The sequence below is a fragment of the Myotis yumanensis genome, unplaced genomic scaffold (assembly GCF_028538775.1).
Source record: "Myotis yumanensis isolate MYYU_CA2020_CCGP unplaced genomic scaffold, mMyoYum1.0.hap1 SCAF_18, whole genome shotgun sequence".
NCBI classification, from domain to species: Eukaryota; Metazoa; Chordata; class Mammalia; order Chiroptera; family Vespertilionidae; genus Myotis; species Myotis yumanensis.
Genome location: NW_027223769.1, coordinates 7,992,169 through 8,008,013, shown reverse-complemented (window position 1 = coordinate 8,008,013; position 15,845 = coordinate 7,992,169). Strand labels below are relative to the sequence as shown.

Below are 15,845 nucleotides of genomic sequence, written 5' to 3'. Positions count from 1 at the left end.
GCGGGAAAGATTGGGATTGGCTTTTGGGGAGGCATGGCCATGTTCTGGCGTTTTGGGCTAAACTTATTCCTAGGAAAAAGGATTCAAGGCTGGAGGCTGACCTGTAATAAACAGTAGAGAAGGCAGGGAAATATCCAGTGGATAGAGCCAAGTCGCAGAGTGCCTAGAATTATGTCCCAGGCTGGGCATTTGAGTCCGTGGAAAATGCCCATGGGCGAATGTCCTCAGTATTCTGAAGACAGGGTTGGGGTCAGGACAGCCAAGGTGTGGCTTAGAGGATTGAAACTTTGAAAAGCTGCTTGCGGATGGAGAAAAGCCCTGAGCCCACGGGAGAATCCAGTTATGAGTGTCAGAGGAGCGGTCACTGAGAGTAGACTAAGGGGAGGCCCTTGCTCAGCGTTAGAAAAAGCAAAGCGTAAAGAACCTGGGGGGTGTCTCGGGGAAGTCGGCCAATGAAAGAGGTCCTGGGCGTGGCGCTGTCAAACTCTTCGGGGCGGGACCGAAGAGACCCAGCCGGGAATGGTGCTCAAGCCGGAGCCAATGAAAAGCCGCCAGGTGGGTGGGGCGTCCTAGGCCGAGGGTGGAGCCAATGAGAAGCGGCGCCGCGCCCCCGCTGTGCCCGCCCCCGTGGGGCCAGCGGCTGAGCGGCTAGAGGCGGAGACTACAGTCGCCCGCGCGCGGCTCGCGCCCTCCCCTTTGTGTCGCCATGGCGGCGGCTTCGGCGACGAGGACGACGATGGAGGGGTCTAGCGCGGCCAGCGCCTGAGGAGGCCACGCGACCATGGTGGTGAGGGGCCTACGCGGCCGTCAGACCATCCGCGTGGCAGTCTGTCCATGCACGGCCCGGCCCCGCGCGCCCCGCCCCCGGCCCCGCCCGAGCCCGGGGCCCGCGCCGCCCCTCACCCCTCGTCGCGGGTCCTCTGGTCCCCCAGCCCGGCTCGGTCCGAGCCCTCACCCGGCCCCGCCCTCTCAGCGTGCATCTCCTTCCGCGGCCCGGATGGGTGTTTGTGGCCGAGGGCTCGGACTTGGGAGGAGGAGGGGCTGGTCCCGGGAAGGATCCGGCGTCCCCCCAGCGGTCCCCGTGGGGGCCTGCGGAAGCCCCCCGGGCTCCTCACCAGCCCCCGTACCCGCGCCGCCTTCATTGTCCTCATCCCAACCTCCACCCGTCCGGGCCTCCCTCCCCCTCCGCCCACCAGCCACTTTTCCATTCTCGAGCCCCACCCCCACTCAGCTCCATCCTCAGCCTAACCCTTTTCTTCTCTTTCTCATCATTTTCACCCCATCCCAGGCCCACTCAACCAGACCTCCTCCGCTCCCATCAGCCTGAACCTTTACCTCATCCTTTGCAGCTGCTCCCCTCCTACTTACTCCACTCCAACCCCAGCACGATCCTTGGATCCTCTCCATCTTGTCCTCATCCTCCCTCCCCTACTGGCTCCCTCTTCCACCCGCTGCTCCTGCTCATTCATTCATTCCCTCATTCCCTCACTTAACAGATATTCAGTGAGACCTCTGCAAGCCCATGCTCTAGACACAGAAAGTCAGGACCCATCCTGCCTTGGGGGGTTTCATGGGTTGGAGGGGGACAGATCCGAGGGGGAGACCCAAGGTTGAACTTGGGGTTGCAGGGAGATGAAGGAGGGAGAAGCTAGAGCCAGTCTGGGAAATCCCCATCTGACAGCTGGTTAATTCATCAGATTTTATCCGGTCCCTGCTGGCAACTGGGCTGAAATTGGGCATGGGGACCAGTGAGGAATCAGGCACCAATTCTGTGCCCCTCTCTGCTGGGCAATGCTGGGGAGCTGGCTGGGAGGTCACAGTCCAAAGTGGGAGATGGACTTGTCGCCAGATAGTGACGTCTCAGAGTGGTCAGGGCTGTGATGGGAAAAATCCAGGCAGAGTCCTCAAGCTAGGATGGAGGAACTTCAGGGGATGGAAGAGTCCAGAGAGGTGACTGATACAGCCTGAAGGGTCAGGGAGAACTGAGGAGGAAACATGAAGAGCTGAGATGTGAGAGATGGGGAAGAGTGAACCTAGTGAAAGAATGGGGAAGGGTGTTCCACGCAGAGGGGACAGCCTCTGCAAAGGCCTAGAAGAAAACGAGAAGATGGTGCTCTTGTTGGGCTCTCAGAAATTTGAGAGGTCTGAGAGTGGAGGCAATGGAAGAGATAAGGGTGGAGAGGTAAACAGAGACCAGAGAATTATCTTGAAGACAACAGGGAGCCATTGAAGGTCCATGATCTAAGGAGAGACAGAGGCAGATGTGTGTTGTGTGAAAATTATACTAGTGCTTGCTGTGGAGATGCTGGTAGGAGGGGAGAGGTTGGAAGCAGGAAGACTGATAAACTGGGAGCTGTGGTTGTCCAGACAGTGATGAGAGGTGTGGAGAGGCACAATTGGAAGATGACTATATTCTGCAGGGGCTACAGGAGGAGTTTAAATCCAAAGAGATGGTATCAGCCTTCTTTCTTCCTGCCTCACCCTGGCCCCTCCTCTTCCAGCCCCCCACCCCAGACCACACAGGAAGATGAAGACCTATCCTCATCTGGTCTTCACCTCCCCCTGACCTCTGCTACTCCATGCTCAGGGCAGTGTATGGAGTGATTCAGGCCTCTAGGCTCAAGGTGGCAGATAACAATGCTCCTGTTGTCTCTGTTCCCATCTCTGGGGCCCTCTGATTCTTCTTTCTGCTCTACAGGCCCGCAGCACTGACAGCCTGGATGGCCCAGGGGAGGGCTCAGTGCAGCCTCTGCCCCCCACTGGGGGTCCCAGTGTGAAGGAGAAGCCTGGGAAGAGGTGAGAGGTGTGGGAGAGGCCCAGCTTAGGAGGGGGCCACGCACAGAAGCCACTAGTGATGTGTCCCCTGTCTTCTAGGCTCTCGGCTCCTCGCGGTCCCTTTCCCCGGCTGGCTGACTGTGCCCATTTCCACTATGAGAATGTCGACTTTGGCCACATTCAGGTATGAGGGTTTTCACCCAGGTGGGAAGATGAGATCCCACCCAACCATGAAGCAATGTTAGCCACCCTACCCCTGAGATCTGCCCCTGGGACTGGCTGCTCTACCCATCCGAGAAGTCAGTGGCAGGAGTTGCAGGGTGGGAAGGGAGAGCTGTTCCTCACTCATCATTTGTTCCTTTATTCATTCTGCAACAACTTTTTGTTAGGTGTGTGCTCTGTGCCAGGACCCTGTACTCTGATTGAGGCATCACTAGGCCCTGCCCTTGGGGAACACAGCCCCATCCATAGATAGTGCCAGCCTGGAGAGGTTAGGACAGGAACAAAAGTCAGCTTTTCTTTCCCTCTACAGCTCCTACTGTCTCCAGAGCGTGATGGCTCTAGCTTCTCTGGGGAGAATGAGCTGGTGTTTGGGGTGCAGGTGACCTGTCAGGTAAGGCCACCCTGCCTCTCATCTGGCCTGTTGGACTGGTTGCCATGGTCCTCAGCTCAGTGAAATGGAACCATTGCTCCTTTTTGTCCCTCACCCTCCCACAGGGCCGTTCTTGGCCAGTTCTCCGCAGTTACGATGACTTCCGTTCCCTGGATACCCACCTCCACCGGTGCATATTTGACCGGAGATTTTCCTGTCTCCCAGAGCTCCCCCCACCCCCAGAGGGTGCCAGGGCTGCCCAGGTAAACTGCTTGTTATCCCATCCCTGCCTCAGCCATGGTGTGTCCTCATCATCGATGTGTGAAACCATCAAGGCAGGAGGGATTGATACATACTTAATCACAAGTATGGCCTGAGTCCCAACCAATCAGAATGGAGAGACCATAGGACTGCAGCAGGGTTCTGGAGGCCCTCTTTAGTTTTAGGATCATAAAGAGTTCCATGGGAGGATCAATATGGCCAGACCAGTGGAAGCACACAGGAGCTTGACGTAGCCTGTTTACCAACTACCATGACAATATTTTAGTACCTAACAGTAGAGTGGCACCCATTCATTGAGGTTGAATTTCTGTCCTGCTTAGAGGCAAGCTAAGGCAGTATAGAAGGGCAATGGGCTCTCACAGGGGTCTCCTCACAAGAGCCCACCCTGACAATCTGATCACAGATGCTGGTGCCGCTGCTGCTGCAATACCTGGAGACCCTGTCAGGACTGGTGGACAGTAACCTCAACTGTGGACCTGTGCTCACCTGGATGGAGGTGGGCCGGGCAACGGGGCTTGAAGTTGGGAATGAGTGAGGCATGTCTGAAGAGTGAGAACCAGCCTGGGAGTGTGTGGGCACAGGAAGGAAATGAGCCAGACAGGAGGAGTCACTGGCATTTCAGTGTCTGTTTGGGTGTATGTCTGTTAGAATGAGTGTATGTGTATGTGTGTGTGTGTGTGTGTGTGTGTGTGTGTTAGCAGGTGTTGGGCTGTGGGGACATGAGAATTTCAAGGTATATCGAATAAGTTTGGCTGTAACTCACAGAAGAATGCCTGGCTAAGAGTGACTTAAACCAGCAGCTTTTAGAGAGCAGATGTGCAGTGTCTGCTATGGATGGTGAGGGTGCAGGGGTGTATCAGGAGGACTGCAGGGTAGAGGAATCCTGAGGCATGTGAGAGGAAGGAAGGGGCCTTGTTTTAGAAGGGGCATGAATTTAGGTGTTTGATCCATAGCTCTGAGTGATTGGTGCCCTTAGATGAGGAGCAAGTAGCGGCCTCCACTGGGCCTGGAAGAACCTTCTCTGCCTTAATTATTTATTACCTTCTGGCCTCTCCCTGCCACATTCACCCTCCACCTCAGTTGGACAACCATGGCAGGCGACTGCTCCTCAGTGAGGAGGCCTCCCTCAATATCCCCGCGGTGGCTGCTGCCCATGTGGTGAAACGGTACACAGCTCAGGCACCAGACGAGCTGTCCTTCGAGGTGAGGCTGTGGGGGGCGGGGCAGACTCCATCTGGACTCCCCTCTTCCGGCCACTTCTGACCCTCCCTCATCTCATCTGCCCACTCCTAGGTGGGAGACATTGTCTCCGTGATCGACATGCCACCCACAGAGGATCGGAGCTGGTGGCGGGGCAAGCGAGGCTTCCAGGTGAGCCTGGGTTGGGGTAGACTGGTGGCTAGGGCACTGTGCTAGCTAGGGTGGCCCAGGCACTGACCCTGAACCCTCCTCAGGTCGGTTTCTTCCCCAGCGAGTGTGTGGAGCTATTCACAGAGCGGCCCTGTCCAGGACTCAAGGGGGGTAAGTGCCAGCAGCAAAGCGGGAAATCCTTCCTGCATCCTTTGCCTGCTGTCCATCCTTCCCACCCATTGTTCACCCCACAGATGCCGATGGTCTCCTGTGTGGTGTTCCGGCTCCCCAGGGTGTCTCCTCTTTGACCTCAGGTAATGGAAATAGAGGTTATGACCCTGCCTCCTTCATATCAGACTGGTAACTGCACTGACCCTGTGTGGCCTGCCTTACTCTCACAGCTGTGCCCCGGCCACGTGGGAAGCTGGCTGGCCTCCTTCGCACCTTCATGCGCTCCCGCCCTTCTCGGCAGCGGCTGCGACAACGGGGTATCCTACGGCAGAGGGTGTTTGGCTGTGACCTTGGAGAGCACCTCAGTAACTCAGGCCAGGACGGTGAGGTCCGGGCCCATCTGCCTAGCCCACCCCTCTTACCCAGGATTTGACCTGCCCATCCCTGACCTCACTGCTTTCTCCCAGTGCCCCAGGTGCTTCGCTGTTGCTCTGAGTTTATTGAGGCCCATGGGGTGGTGGATGGAATCTACCGACTCTCAGGCGTGTCATCCAATATCCAGAGGCTGCGGTGAGGGCCCTCCACCAACCCCTTCCCTCCACAAACACTTACTGAGCATCATCTCTAGTCTAGGCCCTGTGCCATGTGCTGGTGACAAGAGTTCTTGGGAGGTGGGCGGACATCTAATGGGGTTGGATGAGGGCTGTGGACAGGGAGGGCTTCTTTGAGGAAGTGACTCCAGCTGAGGCCTGAAAGGTGAGAGCAGAATGAGTGTTGGAAGTAGAGAGATAACCTTCATTGAGTACTTGCTACCTGCCAAACACTAGGCACTGGGGACACAATGATCAAGGAGATAATCAGAGATTCCCACCCTCACATGCTAGAGGTAGAGACAAACAAGGAAATGAGAGAGTTTACTAATAGGTGGCAAGTGCTATGGAGAACAAGAGATGGGGGTAAGGAGAGTCATAATAAATCTGGGAGGGATATTGCAGTGTTAAATAGGGTGGGCAGTGAAGGCCTCTTGGAGGGGAGCTCCTTTTGGAGGATGGGAGGGAGGGAGCGAGCCATGTGGATATTCTGGGAAAAGCATTCATGGTGGAGGGAACAGGCAGTCCAAAAGGCAAAGTAGCAGGAGATGATGTCTGAGAAGTAATTAGGGGCCGAGTGTGCAAGGCCTTTTTAACAACTGTTTGGATTTTTGCTTTTACACTGGAAGGTTCTGAACTGAGGAGACATGAGGTGCGAAGGAGTGAGGCACAAGTGTTGAGACTGACAGGAGGCCCTGAAGTGAGAGTATAGAGCCCAGAGGTGTGAGAGATGCAGCATGAGTTCATGTGCATTGAGCTTTTCCCCTCGAGCAGTGAGACAACCAGACAATTGTGAGGAGGGGCTACTGGGATTTCAGCCAGTTTTCCAGTGACCCTCTTGAAGTCAGGAGAATGGCATAAGGTGGTGGAAGTAGCAGTAGCAGGGTCGTGCTCTGGAATCCGATAGCCTTGGGTAGCTGCAGGAGGGACACCTCCCACCGGAGCGTCAGTGTCCCCTGTAAAAGAGCGCCCCTGTCTTTGGGACAGAGGAAGTAAGTCTCTGTCTTTTGAGGAGCACAGTGCAGGAAGAGGGTTGCATCCGTCTGTGGACAGTGTGGGTATGGGGCGCACAGTCAGGCAGGCCAGCTCTGACACGAGTCTTTCTTTTCTTCGACCTGGTGGCCTCAGGCATGAGTTTGACAGTGAGAGGATCCCTGAACTGTCTGGCCCCACCTTCCTACAGGACATTCACAGCGTGTCTTCTCTCTGCAAGCTCTACTTCCGAGAGCTGCCCAACCCCCTGCTCACATATCAGCTCTACGGGAAGTTCAGTGTGAGTAAAGGAGATAGTGAGGTTGGAGGGTGCTGGGATGCATCGGGCCCAGTCCTCATCATGCCTGTGCACAATCTTAGGAGGCCATGTCAGTGCCTGGGGAGGACGAACGCCTGGTGCGTGTCCATGACGTCATCCAACAGCTGCCCCCGCCACACTATAGGTAAACCAGGAGGGGTAGGGAAGGGCTATGGTGGGCTCACAAGGGAGTTGAGGCTCAGGTGTCCCCCTCCACTCCTACCCCAGGACCCTGGAGTATCTGCTGAGGCACTTGGCCCGCATGGCAAGACACAGTGCCAATACCAGCATGCATGCCCGCAACCTGGCCATTGTCTGGGCGCCCAACCTGCTACGGTAAGCTGGCAGCTCACCAGCCTGTCACCCACAGTTCTCTCCCATGGGCTGAGCCCCAGTCTCCCCCTACTTCTATACCTACCCTAGGAATTCACCCAACTTTTGATTCTCTTGTTCATTTCATTCAACATGAATTTATTAAATATTTCCAGTGTGCCAGCCCCTGTTCTCAGCACTGGGGATGGAGTAGTGAGCAAGATCCTGTGCTCCTGGGGAGGTAGACAATGAACTAGTAACAAGAAAACACAGAGAATGGTCTGATAGTAGTGAGTGACAAGGATAAAGATTACAATGCAGGGAGGGGCATGCACAGGGTCATGGCATTTTGGGATGTGTAGAGTGGTAGGGAAGGCTTCAGTAAAAAGTCTTCAATAGCCAGCAGCACAGAAAGTCTCAAATTTGATGGTGACCGAGACAGGCAAGCTCTCTGTCCTAAATAAAATACGTGGTGGGTGTAAGAACTATGGGGGGAAAGAAACAAAGATAGACCTGGAATACAGAGAAAGTTTACAATTTTAAATAAGGTAGATGGGGAAGACTCCACTGAGAAGGTAACATTTGAGTCAAGAACTGTAGAAGGTGAGATATCTGGAGATGAGCAAACCAGGCAGAAGGAACAATAAGTGCAGTGGTCCTGAGGCTGGGTCAGGAGGAACAGTAGGGAGGCCATTGTGTCTGGAACTGAGTGAGTGATTGAGTAAGGGACTGAGGGGGAGGAGATGATGAGGGCAGGTAGGTGATGGGGACCCAGATAGAGGAGGAGTGACTTATAGGTTGTGAGTCATGTGAGGACTTTGCTTTCACCAGGAGTAAGGTGTCAGGAGGTGTTCACAGCTTCCTCCAGCTGTGCATGAGAAGCAGACTGTGGGGGTGGGGTGGGACCGGGGGCCAAGGAAGAAGGTGGCTGTGATAGCCAGGAGGGAGAGGAGGGAGGGTGGGGCAGTAGAGTGGGAGAATAGTTTAGATTCTGGACAGATTTTGTGGGGGGAACACACAAGGTTTTTGAGCAGATTGGATGTGGGTGTGAGGGAAAGAGAGAAGTCAAGGACAATTCCAAGGTGTCTTGCCTGAACCACTGAAGGACTGCATTGACTGAGATGGGGAAGGTGGTGAGGGAGCAAGCTGGGGAAAAGTTGAGAACCAAGTTGTAGATGTGATCAATTTGATAAAATCAGAGCTGTTGAATGACAGTCTTTGCTTCTATTAGCTCCCTACCTAACCTCGTCACAACCCTCCCCCTCCTCCAGCTGTGGCTCAAGGCACCTGACCTCCCTCTCCCTCTCCCATTCAGGTCCATGGAGCTGGAGTCAGTGGGGCTGGGTGGGGCAGCAGCCTTCCGTGAGGTGCGGGTGCAGTCAGTGGTGGTGGAATTCCTGCTCACCCATGTGGATGTCCTGTTCAGTGACACCTTCACCTCTGCTGGCCTCGACCCTGCAGGTATGCTTGTCCTACCTCCTGATGTCCTGGCTACTGCCTCCTCATTGTCAGGACTGCAGTGGGAGGGCAGGAGGGCTCCCAGCCCTGTCCCTACCCACTGAAGCTGTACCTCCTCCCTGGCTCCTTGAGGACCCCGCCCCGGCCTCTCCCTCCCCTCCCTACCCTTCTCATTTCAGCTCCTACGCTCAGGATCCCCACTTCTTGGCCTGGACATCGTTCTTCCTCCACCCCTTGTAGCTCCTGGGGGTGCTTGGGGCCAGAGGTCCACCTGGGAGGAGGTGGGAGGTCCCCAGACTTGACCCTGCCCAGGCCCCACCCAGACTCCCCACCCTGCCCGGGACCCCAGTCCAATCAGGATTCAGCACATCGGAGGGCCCTCTGGGCCGAGGTAACTGAAGCCAGAGCCACTGCCTTTGCTGGCTGCTGGGAGCTGCCTCATCAGCTGGTTCTGCCTCATTCCTGCTCACCTGCCTGCTGCCCACCCATTCCCACCTGATCCTCTCTGGTTCCCTGCCTTGCCAGCCGGGGTGGGGGTTATGCTTTGGGGCCAGAGCTTGGGCAGTAGCACTTAGCTTTATCTGTTACCTTGAATGTTCCCTGGGCTGACAGCTGCCCACTTTACCAACTCCCCAGGCCGCTGCCTCCTTCCCAGGCCCAAGTCCCTTGTGGGCAGTGGCCCCTCCACTCGCCTGTTGACGCTGGAGGAAGCCCAGGCTCGAACCCAGGGCCGACTGGGGACACCCAATGAATCCACAGCTCCCAAGGCTTCAGACTCTCCTGTGGAAAGGTGAGTGGGATGCAGGGGAAAGGAGGGGTCAGCCTTGAGGTCCCAGCTCCTCAGACTGCCTCCTGGGTCTCACCCAAACTCCAGGAGGAAAGGGGAGAGAGGCCAGAAACAGCGGAAGCCGGGTGGTAGCAGCTGGAAGACTTTCTTTGCACTGGGCCGCGGCCCCAGCATTCCCCGGAAGAAGCCTCTTCCCTGGCTGGGGGGGATGCGTGCTTCACCACAGCCTTCAGGTCAGCGGTCGGGCAGTCAGCATGGTGCGGGGGAGGCACTCTGGAGTGCCTCTGTGACCCTTCTCATCTCCTTGCAGGCAACCGACCTGACACAGTCACACTCCGATCTGCCAAGAGTGAGGAGTCTCTGTCATCTCAGGCCAGCGGGGCTGGTGAGCTCAGGGTGGCCTGGCCTGTGGCGGGGTGGAGCCTCCAAATGCTGTACTTCAAATTTGGGGGTTTTGGTGGTTTATAGTTTTTAATTTGGACATTGGGTATGATGAATTGGATAAAGCATCACCCTTAGTTCATAACACACTGTGATCAATGGTCCATACAGGGTCCTTTCAAACAGTCTTATTCATTCCTTTTGAAAAAATATAAATAATATAATGAACACCCATGTACCCACTGGCCAGAACTAAAAGAATCCCCACTGCCTTATCTTCAAGCTCCTCCCCTCTCCTACCTGCTGCCTATCCACCAGAGGCATCCTCTAGTTAGATGGTCATCCTCATTGATTTTTTTGTTTGTTTATTAATCCTCATTGGAGGATATTTTTTCCATTGATTTCTTTTTTTCTTTTAAGAGCAAGTGGAAGGGAGGAGGATGGGTGAGAGAGAAAGGAGATAGAGAAACAGCTATGTGAGAGAGACACATCGATTGGTTGCCTCCTGCACGTGCCCTGACCAGGGCCGGGGATCGAACCTGCAACCCAGGTACATGCCCTTGACGGGAAATTGAACCCAGAACTCTCTGGTGAGTGGGCTTAGCTCTAACCACTTAGCACACTGGCCAGGGCTGTCATCCTTGGTTTTAAGGTTTTATCACGTACAGATGTATACATAAACATTGAGCAGTTCTAGTCATTTTAAAATGTCAATTAAAGGTATCATAAGAAAGGGGGTTTAGTGCTGTATGTGGCACTTGACTTCATTCACCACTACATTACAGATACCATCGTGTTGCCAGGTATAGCTCAGGCTCACTCCTGCCTGCTGATCTTTAGTGTTCCATGTGGATATTTCATCGGGAGTTGCTTGTCCATCCCACTCCTGATGGATCTGGGGGCTCTGTGGGTGCTCCCTGCCATGCCCACACTCTTGAGAGAGCTCTACACATACTCTAGGGCAGTGGTTCTCAACCTTCCTAATGCCGCGACCCTTTAATACAGTTCCTCATGTTGTGGTGACCCCCAACCATAAAATTATTTTTGTTGCTACTTCATAACTGTAATTTTGCTACTGTTATGAATCGTAAATGTAAATATCTGATATATAGGATGTATTTTCATTGTTACAAATTGAACATAATTAAAGCATTGTGATTAATCACAAAAACAATATGTAATTATATATGTGTTTTCCGATGGTCTTAGGCGACCCCTGTGAAAGGGTCGTTCAACCCCCAAAGGGGTCACGACCCACAGGTTGAGAACCGCTGCTCTAGGGTATATGCATGTTCAACTGAACAAGAAAATGCCCAATTGTTTTCCAAACGTGGTCGCCCCAGTCTGTACTCCCAGCAGCCTTGTTTGGGATCCTATTGGTCTCATGCTCATAGCTGTGGGGTTGTCAGACTATTCTGGCCCTTGGGTCTGGAATGGTTCTCCCCAGGGACTTGCCATTCACTTCCTTTGTCACTGTGAGTCTGAACAGCTCTCCCTGGATTCTCAGCCATTGTGGCCCTACCCAGGGAAGTGCCTCTGCATATTTCCCAGCCTCCTGGGTTGTGTGCCCTGTTCTCACTAATGTGTGGGTATGTAAACTTTTGAGCCCTGACCCCTAACTGCCCTTCCTCCCCCCCAGGCCTCCAGAGGCTGAGCAGGCTACGGCGACCCCACTCTAGCAGTGATGCTTTCCCTGTGGGTCCAGCACCGGCGGGCTCCTGTGAGAGCCTGTCTTCATCCTCCTCTGCATCCTCCTCATCCTCTGAGTCCTCCTCATCCTCAGCAGCTGGGCTCGGGGCACTTTCTGGTTCCCCCTCTCACCGAACCTCAGCCTGGCTAGATGATGGTGATGATCTGGACTTCAGCCCACCTCACTGCCTGGAGGGGCTCCGGGGGCTCGACTTTGATCCCCTTACCTTTCGCTGCAGCAGCCCTACCCCAGGGGACCCTGCACCTCCTGCCAGCCCGGCCCCCCCAGCCCCTGCTTCTGCCTTCCCACCCAGGGCAATTTCCCAGGCCCTTTTGCCCCATGGGCCCACCAGCCCTGCTTCGTCCACTGCCCTGGATATCTCAGAGCCCCTGTCTGTATCAGTGCCACCTGCTGTTCTGGAGCTGCTGGGGGCTGGGGGAACACCTGCCTCACTCACCCCAACATCAGCACTCAGCCCCAGCCCAGGCCTGTGCCCCCATGTCATCCCCCTGCTGCCACATGGAGCTGAAGCCCAGCTGAGTGACACCTGTCAACAGGAGGTCTGCAGCAACCTAGCACTACCTGGTCCCGGGGAAGCCCAACGACAGCATGGTGAGTCCTACTCAACCCATCCAACACCCTCACGGACCCTGAGGCTGCATCCAAGACCTGGTTGACGCCCCTTCCTGTTCCTCTTTGTATAGGACCTGTCATGGATTCACCACTGCCCCCACCCCTGTCCCTCCTGCGCCCTGGGGGAGCCCCACCTCCACCCCCCAAGAACCCAGCACGCCTCATGGCCCTGGCCCTGGCTGAGCAGGCTCAGCAGGTGGCCCAGAGACAGAGCCAACAGGAGCATGGGAGTACCCCATCGGCTCCCCGCTCCCCTTTCTACTGCTCACTGTCCCTGAAGGTGGGTGGTGAGCCCCTCGGGACCTCAGGGAGTGGGCCACCCGCCCCCTCCCTAACCCACCCTGATGCCTGGGCTCCAGGACCCTCACCCTCCCTACCACGGCAACAAAGTGTTGGGAGCCTGGTGAGGAGCCAGCGGCCCATGGGGATCTCAAGGAGGGGACACAGAAGCTCTGCCCAGGTCAGTGCCCAGCTCAGGAAGGGTGGGGGCTTCAGGGATGTGCCAGAGACGTTGTCCCAGTTCCTATGTTCTGTCTCCTCCAGGTTGTTTCTTCTGTGAGAACCCCTGGCTGCTTCTCCTCAGCTCCCCAGGAGTGCCTGCCACCCTTTCTTGGGGTCCCCAAACCAGGCTTGTACCCCCTGGCCTCCTCATCCTTCCAGCCCAGTTCCCCAACCCCAGTCTGGAGGAGCCCTTTGGGTCCCCCTGCACCACTTGACAGGGGAGAGAACCTGTACTATGAGATTGAGGCGGGTGAGGGGTCCCCCTACTCTGGCACCACCCAGCCCTGGAGTCCCTTTCGCTCCATGCCACCAGATAGACTCAGTGCCTCATATGGCATGCTTGACCAATCATCACCATTCCATAGGTCTCCTGACTTCCTACTCAGCTACCCACCACCCCCCTCCTGCTTTCCCCATAACCACCTGGGCTATTCAGCCCTTCAGCACCCTGCCAGGTGCCCCACTCGGCCTGAACCCCTCTATGTCAACCTAGCCCTAGGGCCCAGGGGTCCCTCATCCACTTCTTCCAGCTCCTCTTCCCCTCCTGCTCATCCCCATAGCCGTTCAGATTCAGGCCCCACAGCCCCCCACCTTCCCCAGAAAGAGAGGGCCCCCTGGGATCCTCACACCCCTCACAGGGTGCCTGGGGCCTGGGGCTCTCCTGAGCCTCTCCTGTACTACAGGGCAGCTCCACCAGCCTATGGGAGGCAGGGCAAGCACCACCGAGGGTCCTTGTACAGGAATGGGGGCCAAGGAAGGGAGGGGGCTGGTCCCCCACCCCCTTACCCCACTCCCAGCTGGTCCCTTCACTCTGAGGGCCAGACCCGAAGTTACTGCTGAACCAGAGCAGAGACCTTCCTTCCCTTCTCACTGATCTTGGCCCAACTCAATTCCTTGTTTTGTATTTTCTTGAGCTCCTGACCCCCACTCCAGGTTTCTAACTTTGTAACTTGCTTCTGATGTGGATCCCTAACCTGTATGGCTTCCCTACCCTGGACTAAGGGCACCCCCATTCCCCCACCAACCTCTATCATGGGGCTCTCACACAAATCTGAGGGCTAGGCTGACACACTATCCATCCTCTTCCTCCAGGAGCCCCCAGCATGTCCTGACCTATGCACAGGGGTTGGGGGACAACTCCTGCCCATCTCCCACATGCCCCACTAAACCATCTGACAAAATTAACGAATAAAAATGGTGAAAATGTGGCTGCTAGTGTCATGCTGGGACTAGGCTCAGTGAACAAAGAGGCAATGGGCTGCTTTATCATTTTTGTTTAAATATGTATTTATTGATTTTAGAGAGAGAGGAAAGAAGGGGGATAGAGAGATAGAAACATCGATGAGAGAGAAGCATTATCAGTTGGCTGCCTCCTGCACATACCCTTCTGGGAATCGAACCTGCAACCTGGGCATATACCCCGACTGGGAATGGAACTGGTAATCTCTTGGTTCATGGATCAACGCTCAACCACCGAGCCAAACTGGCTGGGCTGCTTTATCATCTTATCACTTCAGCAGGTGCTGAGTGGGGAGTCACTCTTGAGAGACTCTTAGGGACGGTAACTGCAGAGGGGCCGTGGATATCCTAAGAATCTGTCAGGAGTGGGGTCCAGGCTGGGCCTGTCTCTGAGTTGGCATCCACCTTGCAGTTCTGCTATAATCTCCAGCAGATCCATCCTGGGGAGTAGTGGGGAAGGGATGGACTGAGGGTTATCTCAGGTATGAGGAAGGGGCCCCCAGACCCTCCTACCAGGGCCCATTTCTCACTTGTGCATGCTGAAGAAGGGACCTTCTCTCTGCTCAGGGCTGGCTGCCTGTAGGGGAAAAGGCTGGAGCTGCCACCAGTGGCCATGGGGCTCAGGATAGACCTGGCGGTGTGTGTGTGTGTGTGTGTGTGTGTGTGTGTGTGTGTCTGTGTGTGTGTGTCGGGGGCGGGGGTGAGGGGTCAGGGCATGATCTCAGGGTCTTCTGCTTCACTTGCCCTGGTGACCTTCTCTGCCAGCAGCCTCCAGGGTATGGGAAGCCTCCCTGCAGAACTGGGATTTTGGCTGAGAGCTGCACCAGAGCCCTGGCTCCCTGGCAGGGAAGCTGAGTCCTGAAGGCTGGAGTGCAGTGCAGAGCCGTGGGGGAAGCAGGGTTGGTCAGGGCTCACAGGTCAGTGAGGGGACAGTTGGGAGTCCCAGGAAGTGGTTTCTGTATAGAGGAGAGGCAGCCAAAGAAACTGGTGACTACTGGGGGATGGGTCACAAGTTAGGGATTGAATGGTCACACAGACCTTTAGGGATAGCCATACTGTTGAGCTGGGCTCCAGGCAGTGGTGCAGGCTGACCCTGGTTGTGCGGCTGTGGCCTAGGCACAGGTCAGAGCTGGCACTGGGGCTGCTGCCAGAGTCCTAGACTGGGCCCCTCTGGATTCTTCTGTGACCTCAGGAGTCTCCACGGCCAGCAGAGAGCTGGCATGGGTGGCCTAGGTGCCCCACAGCTCCCTTGATTCTCCACATCCCTGCCCTGGCTCCTACCTGGAATGGGGAGGGGCCTTGGGATGTCACAGGCCTGAGCGTAGTCTTGCCTCTGGGAGCCAGCTCATAGTACAGTGTCACTGGGGGTATAAACCAGTTGGTTGGAATTAGGGGGTACAGCCGAGCTGTGCTCAGCACCTGCCACCACCCCTCTTTGCTCTCTAAATTGGTGGGGAACCCTGGAGTGCAGGGCACAGTGTGGTCCAATTCATCAGAGAGCTCACCCCAGGAGCCAAATCCTGTTGAAAGGAGGCTGGATGTGAGAACATGAGCCCTGCAGAGGTTCCCCGGCCACTACCCGCCCCTGCCAACCTGTCCTACACCTGGGCCATGGCCTCCTATGGCAGGTATCGGGTATTCTGCAGGCTGCCCACCAGTCAGCAGGCTCTCGGTCCAGCCCAGCCCGAACCAAGGCCTGGTAGGGGGTTGGCACCAGGGGTTCCAAGGCCAGGCTCTGGACTGCCTCCAGGTTAGCCTTTACCTCAGGCCCTCTTTTCCAGTCCAGCTCTCTT

General features: G+C 55.8%; 1 protein-coding gene across 1 annotated transcript; it reads left to right on the top strand.

Annotated features, from left to right (window-relative positions):
* Positions 1–648: 648 nt before the first annotated feature.
* On the top strand, positions 649–14,012 carry ARHGAP33 (Rho GTPase activating protein 33). The gene is made up of 22 exons (XM_070398303.1): positions 649–787; positions 2,699–2,796; positions 2,875–2,959; positions 3,308–3,388; positions 3,493–3,630; positions 4,053–4,145; positions 4,730–4,852; positions 4,943–5,020; positions 5,104–5,170; positions 5,254–5,313; positions 5,401–5,553; positions 5,638–5,740; positions 6,889–7,033; positions 7,114–7,196; positions 7,280–7,387; positions 8,679–8,824; positions 9,458–9,611; positions 9,696–9,841; positions 9,919–9,993; positions 11,629–12,291; positions 12,384–12,772; positions 12,856–14,012. Exons 1-22 carry the CDS (start codon positions 782–784, stop codon positions 13,651–13,653), a joined length of 3,792 nt encoding a protein of 1,263 aa, XP_070254404.1. The 5' UTR covers positions 649–781; the 3' UTR covers positions 13,654–14,012.
* The last annotated feature ends 1,833 nt before the right edge of the window (positions 14,013–15,845 follow it).

Excerpts from the sequence above, each read along its gene's own strand:
- ARHGAP33 (XM_070398303.1), top strand. Across the intron at positions 5,171-5,253 it reads CTGTCCAGGACTCAAGGGGG|ATGCCGATGGTCTCCTGTGT; the intron begins GTAAGTGCCAGC and ends TTCACCCCACAG. Across the intron at positions 9,994-11,628 it reads ATCTCAGGCCAGCGGGGCTG|GCCTCCAGAGGCTGAGCAGG; the intron begins GTGAGCTCAGGG and ends CCTCCCCCCCAG.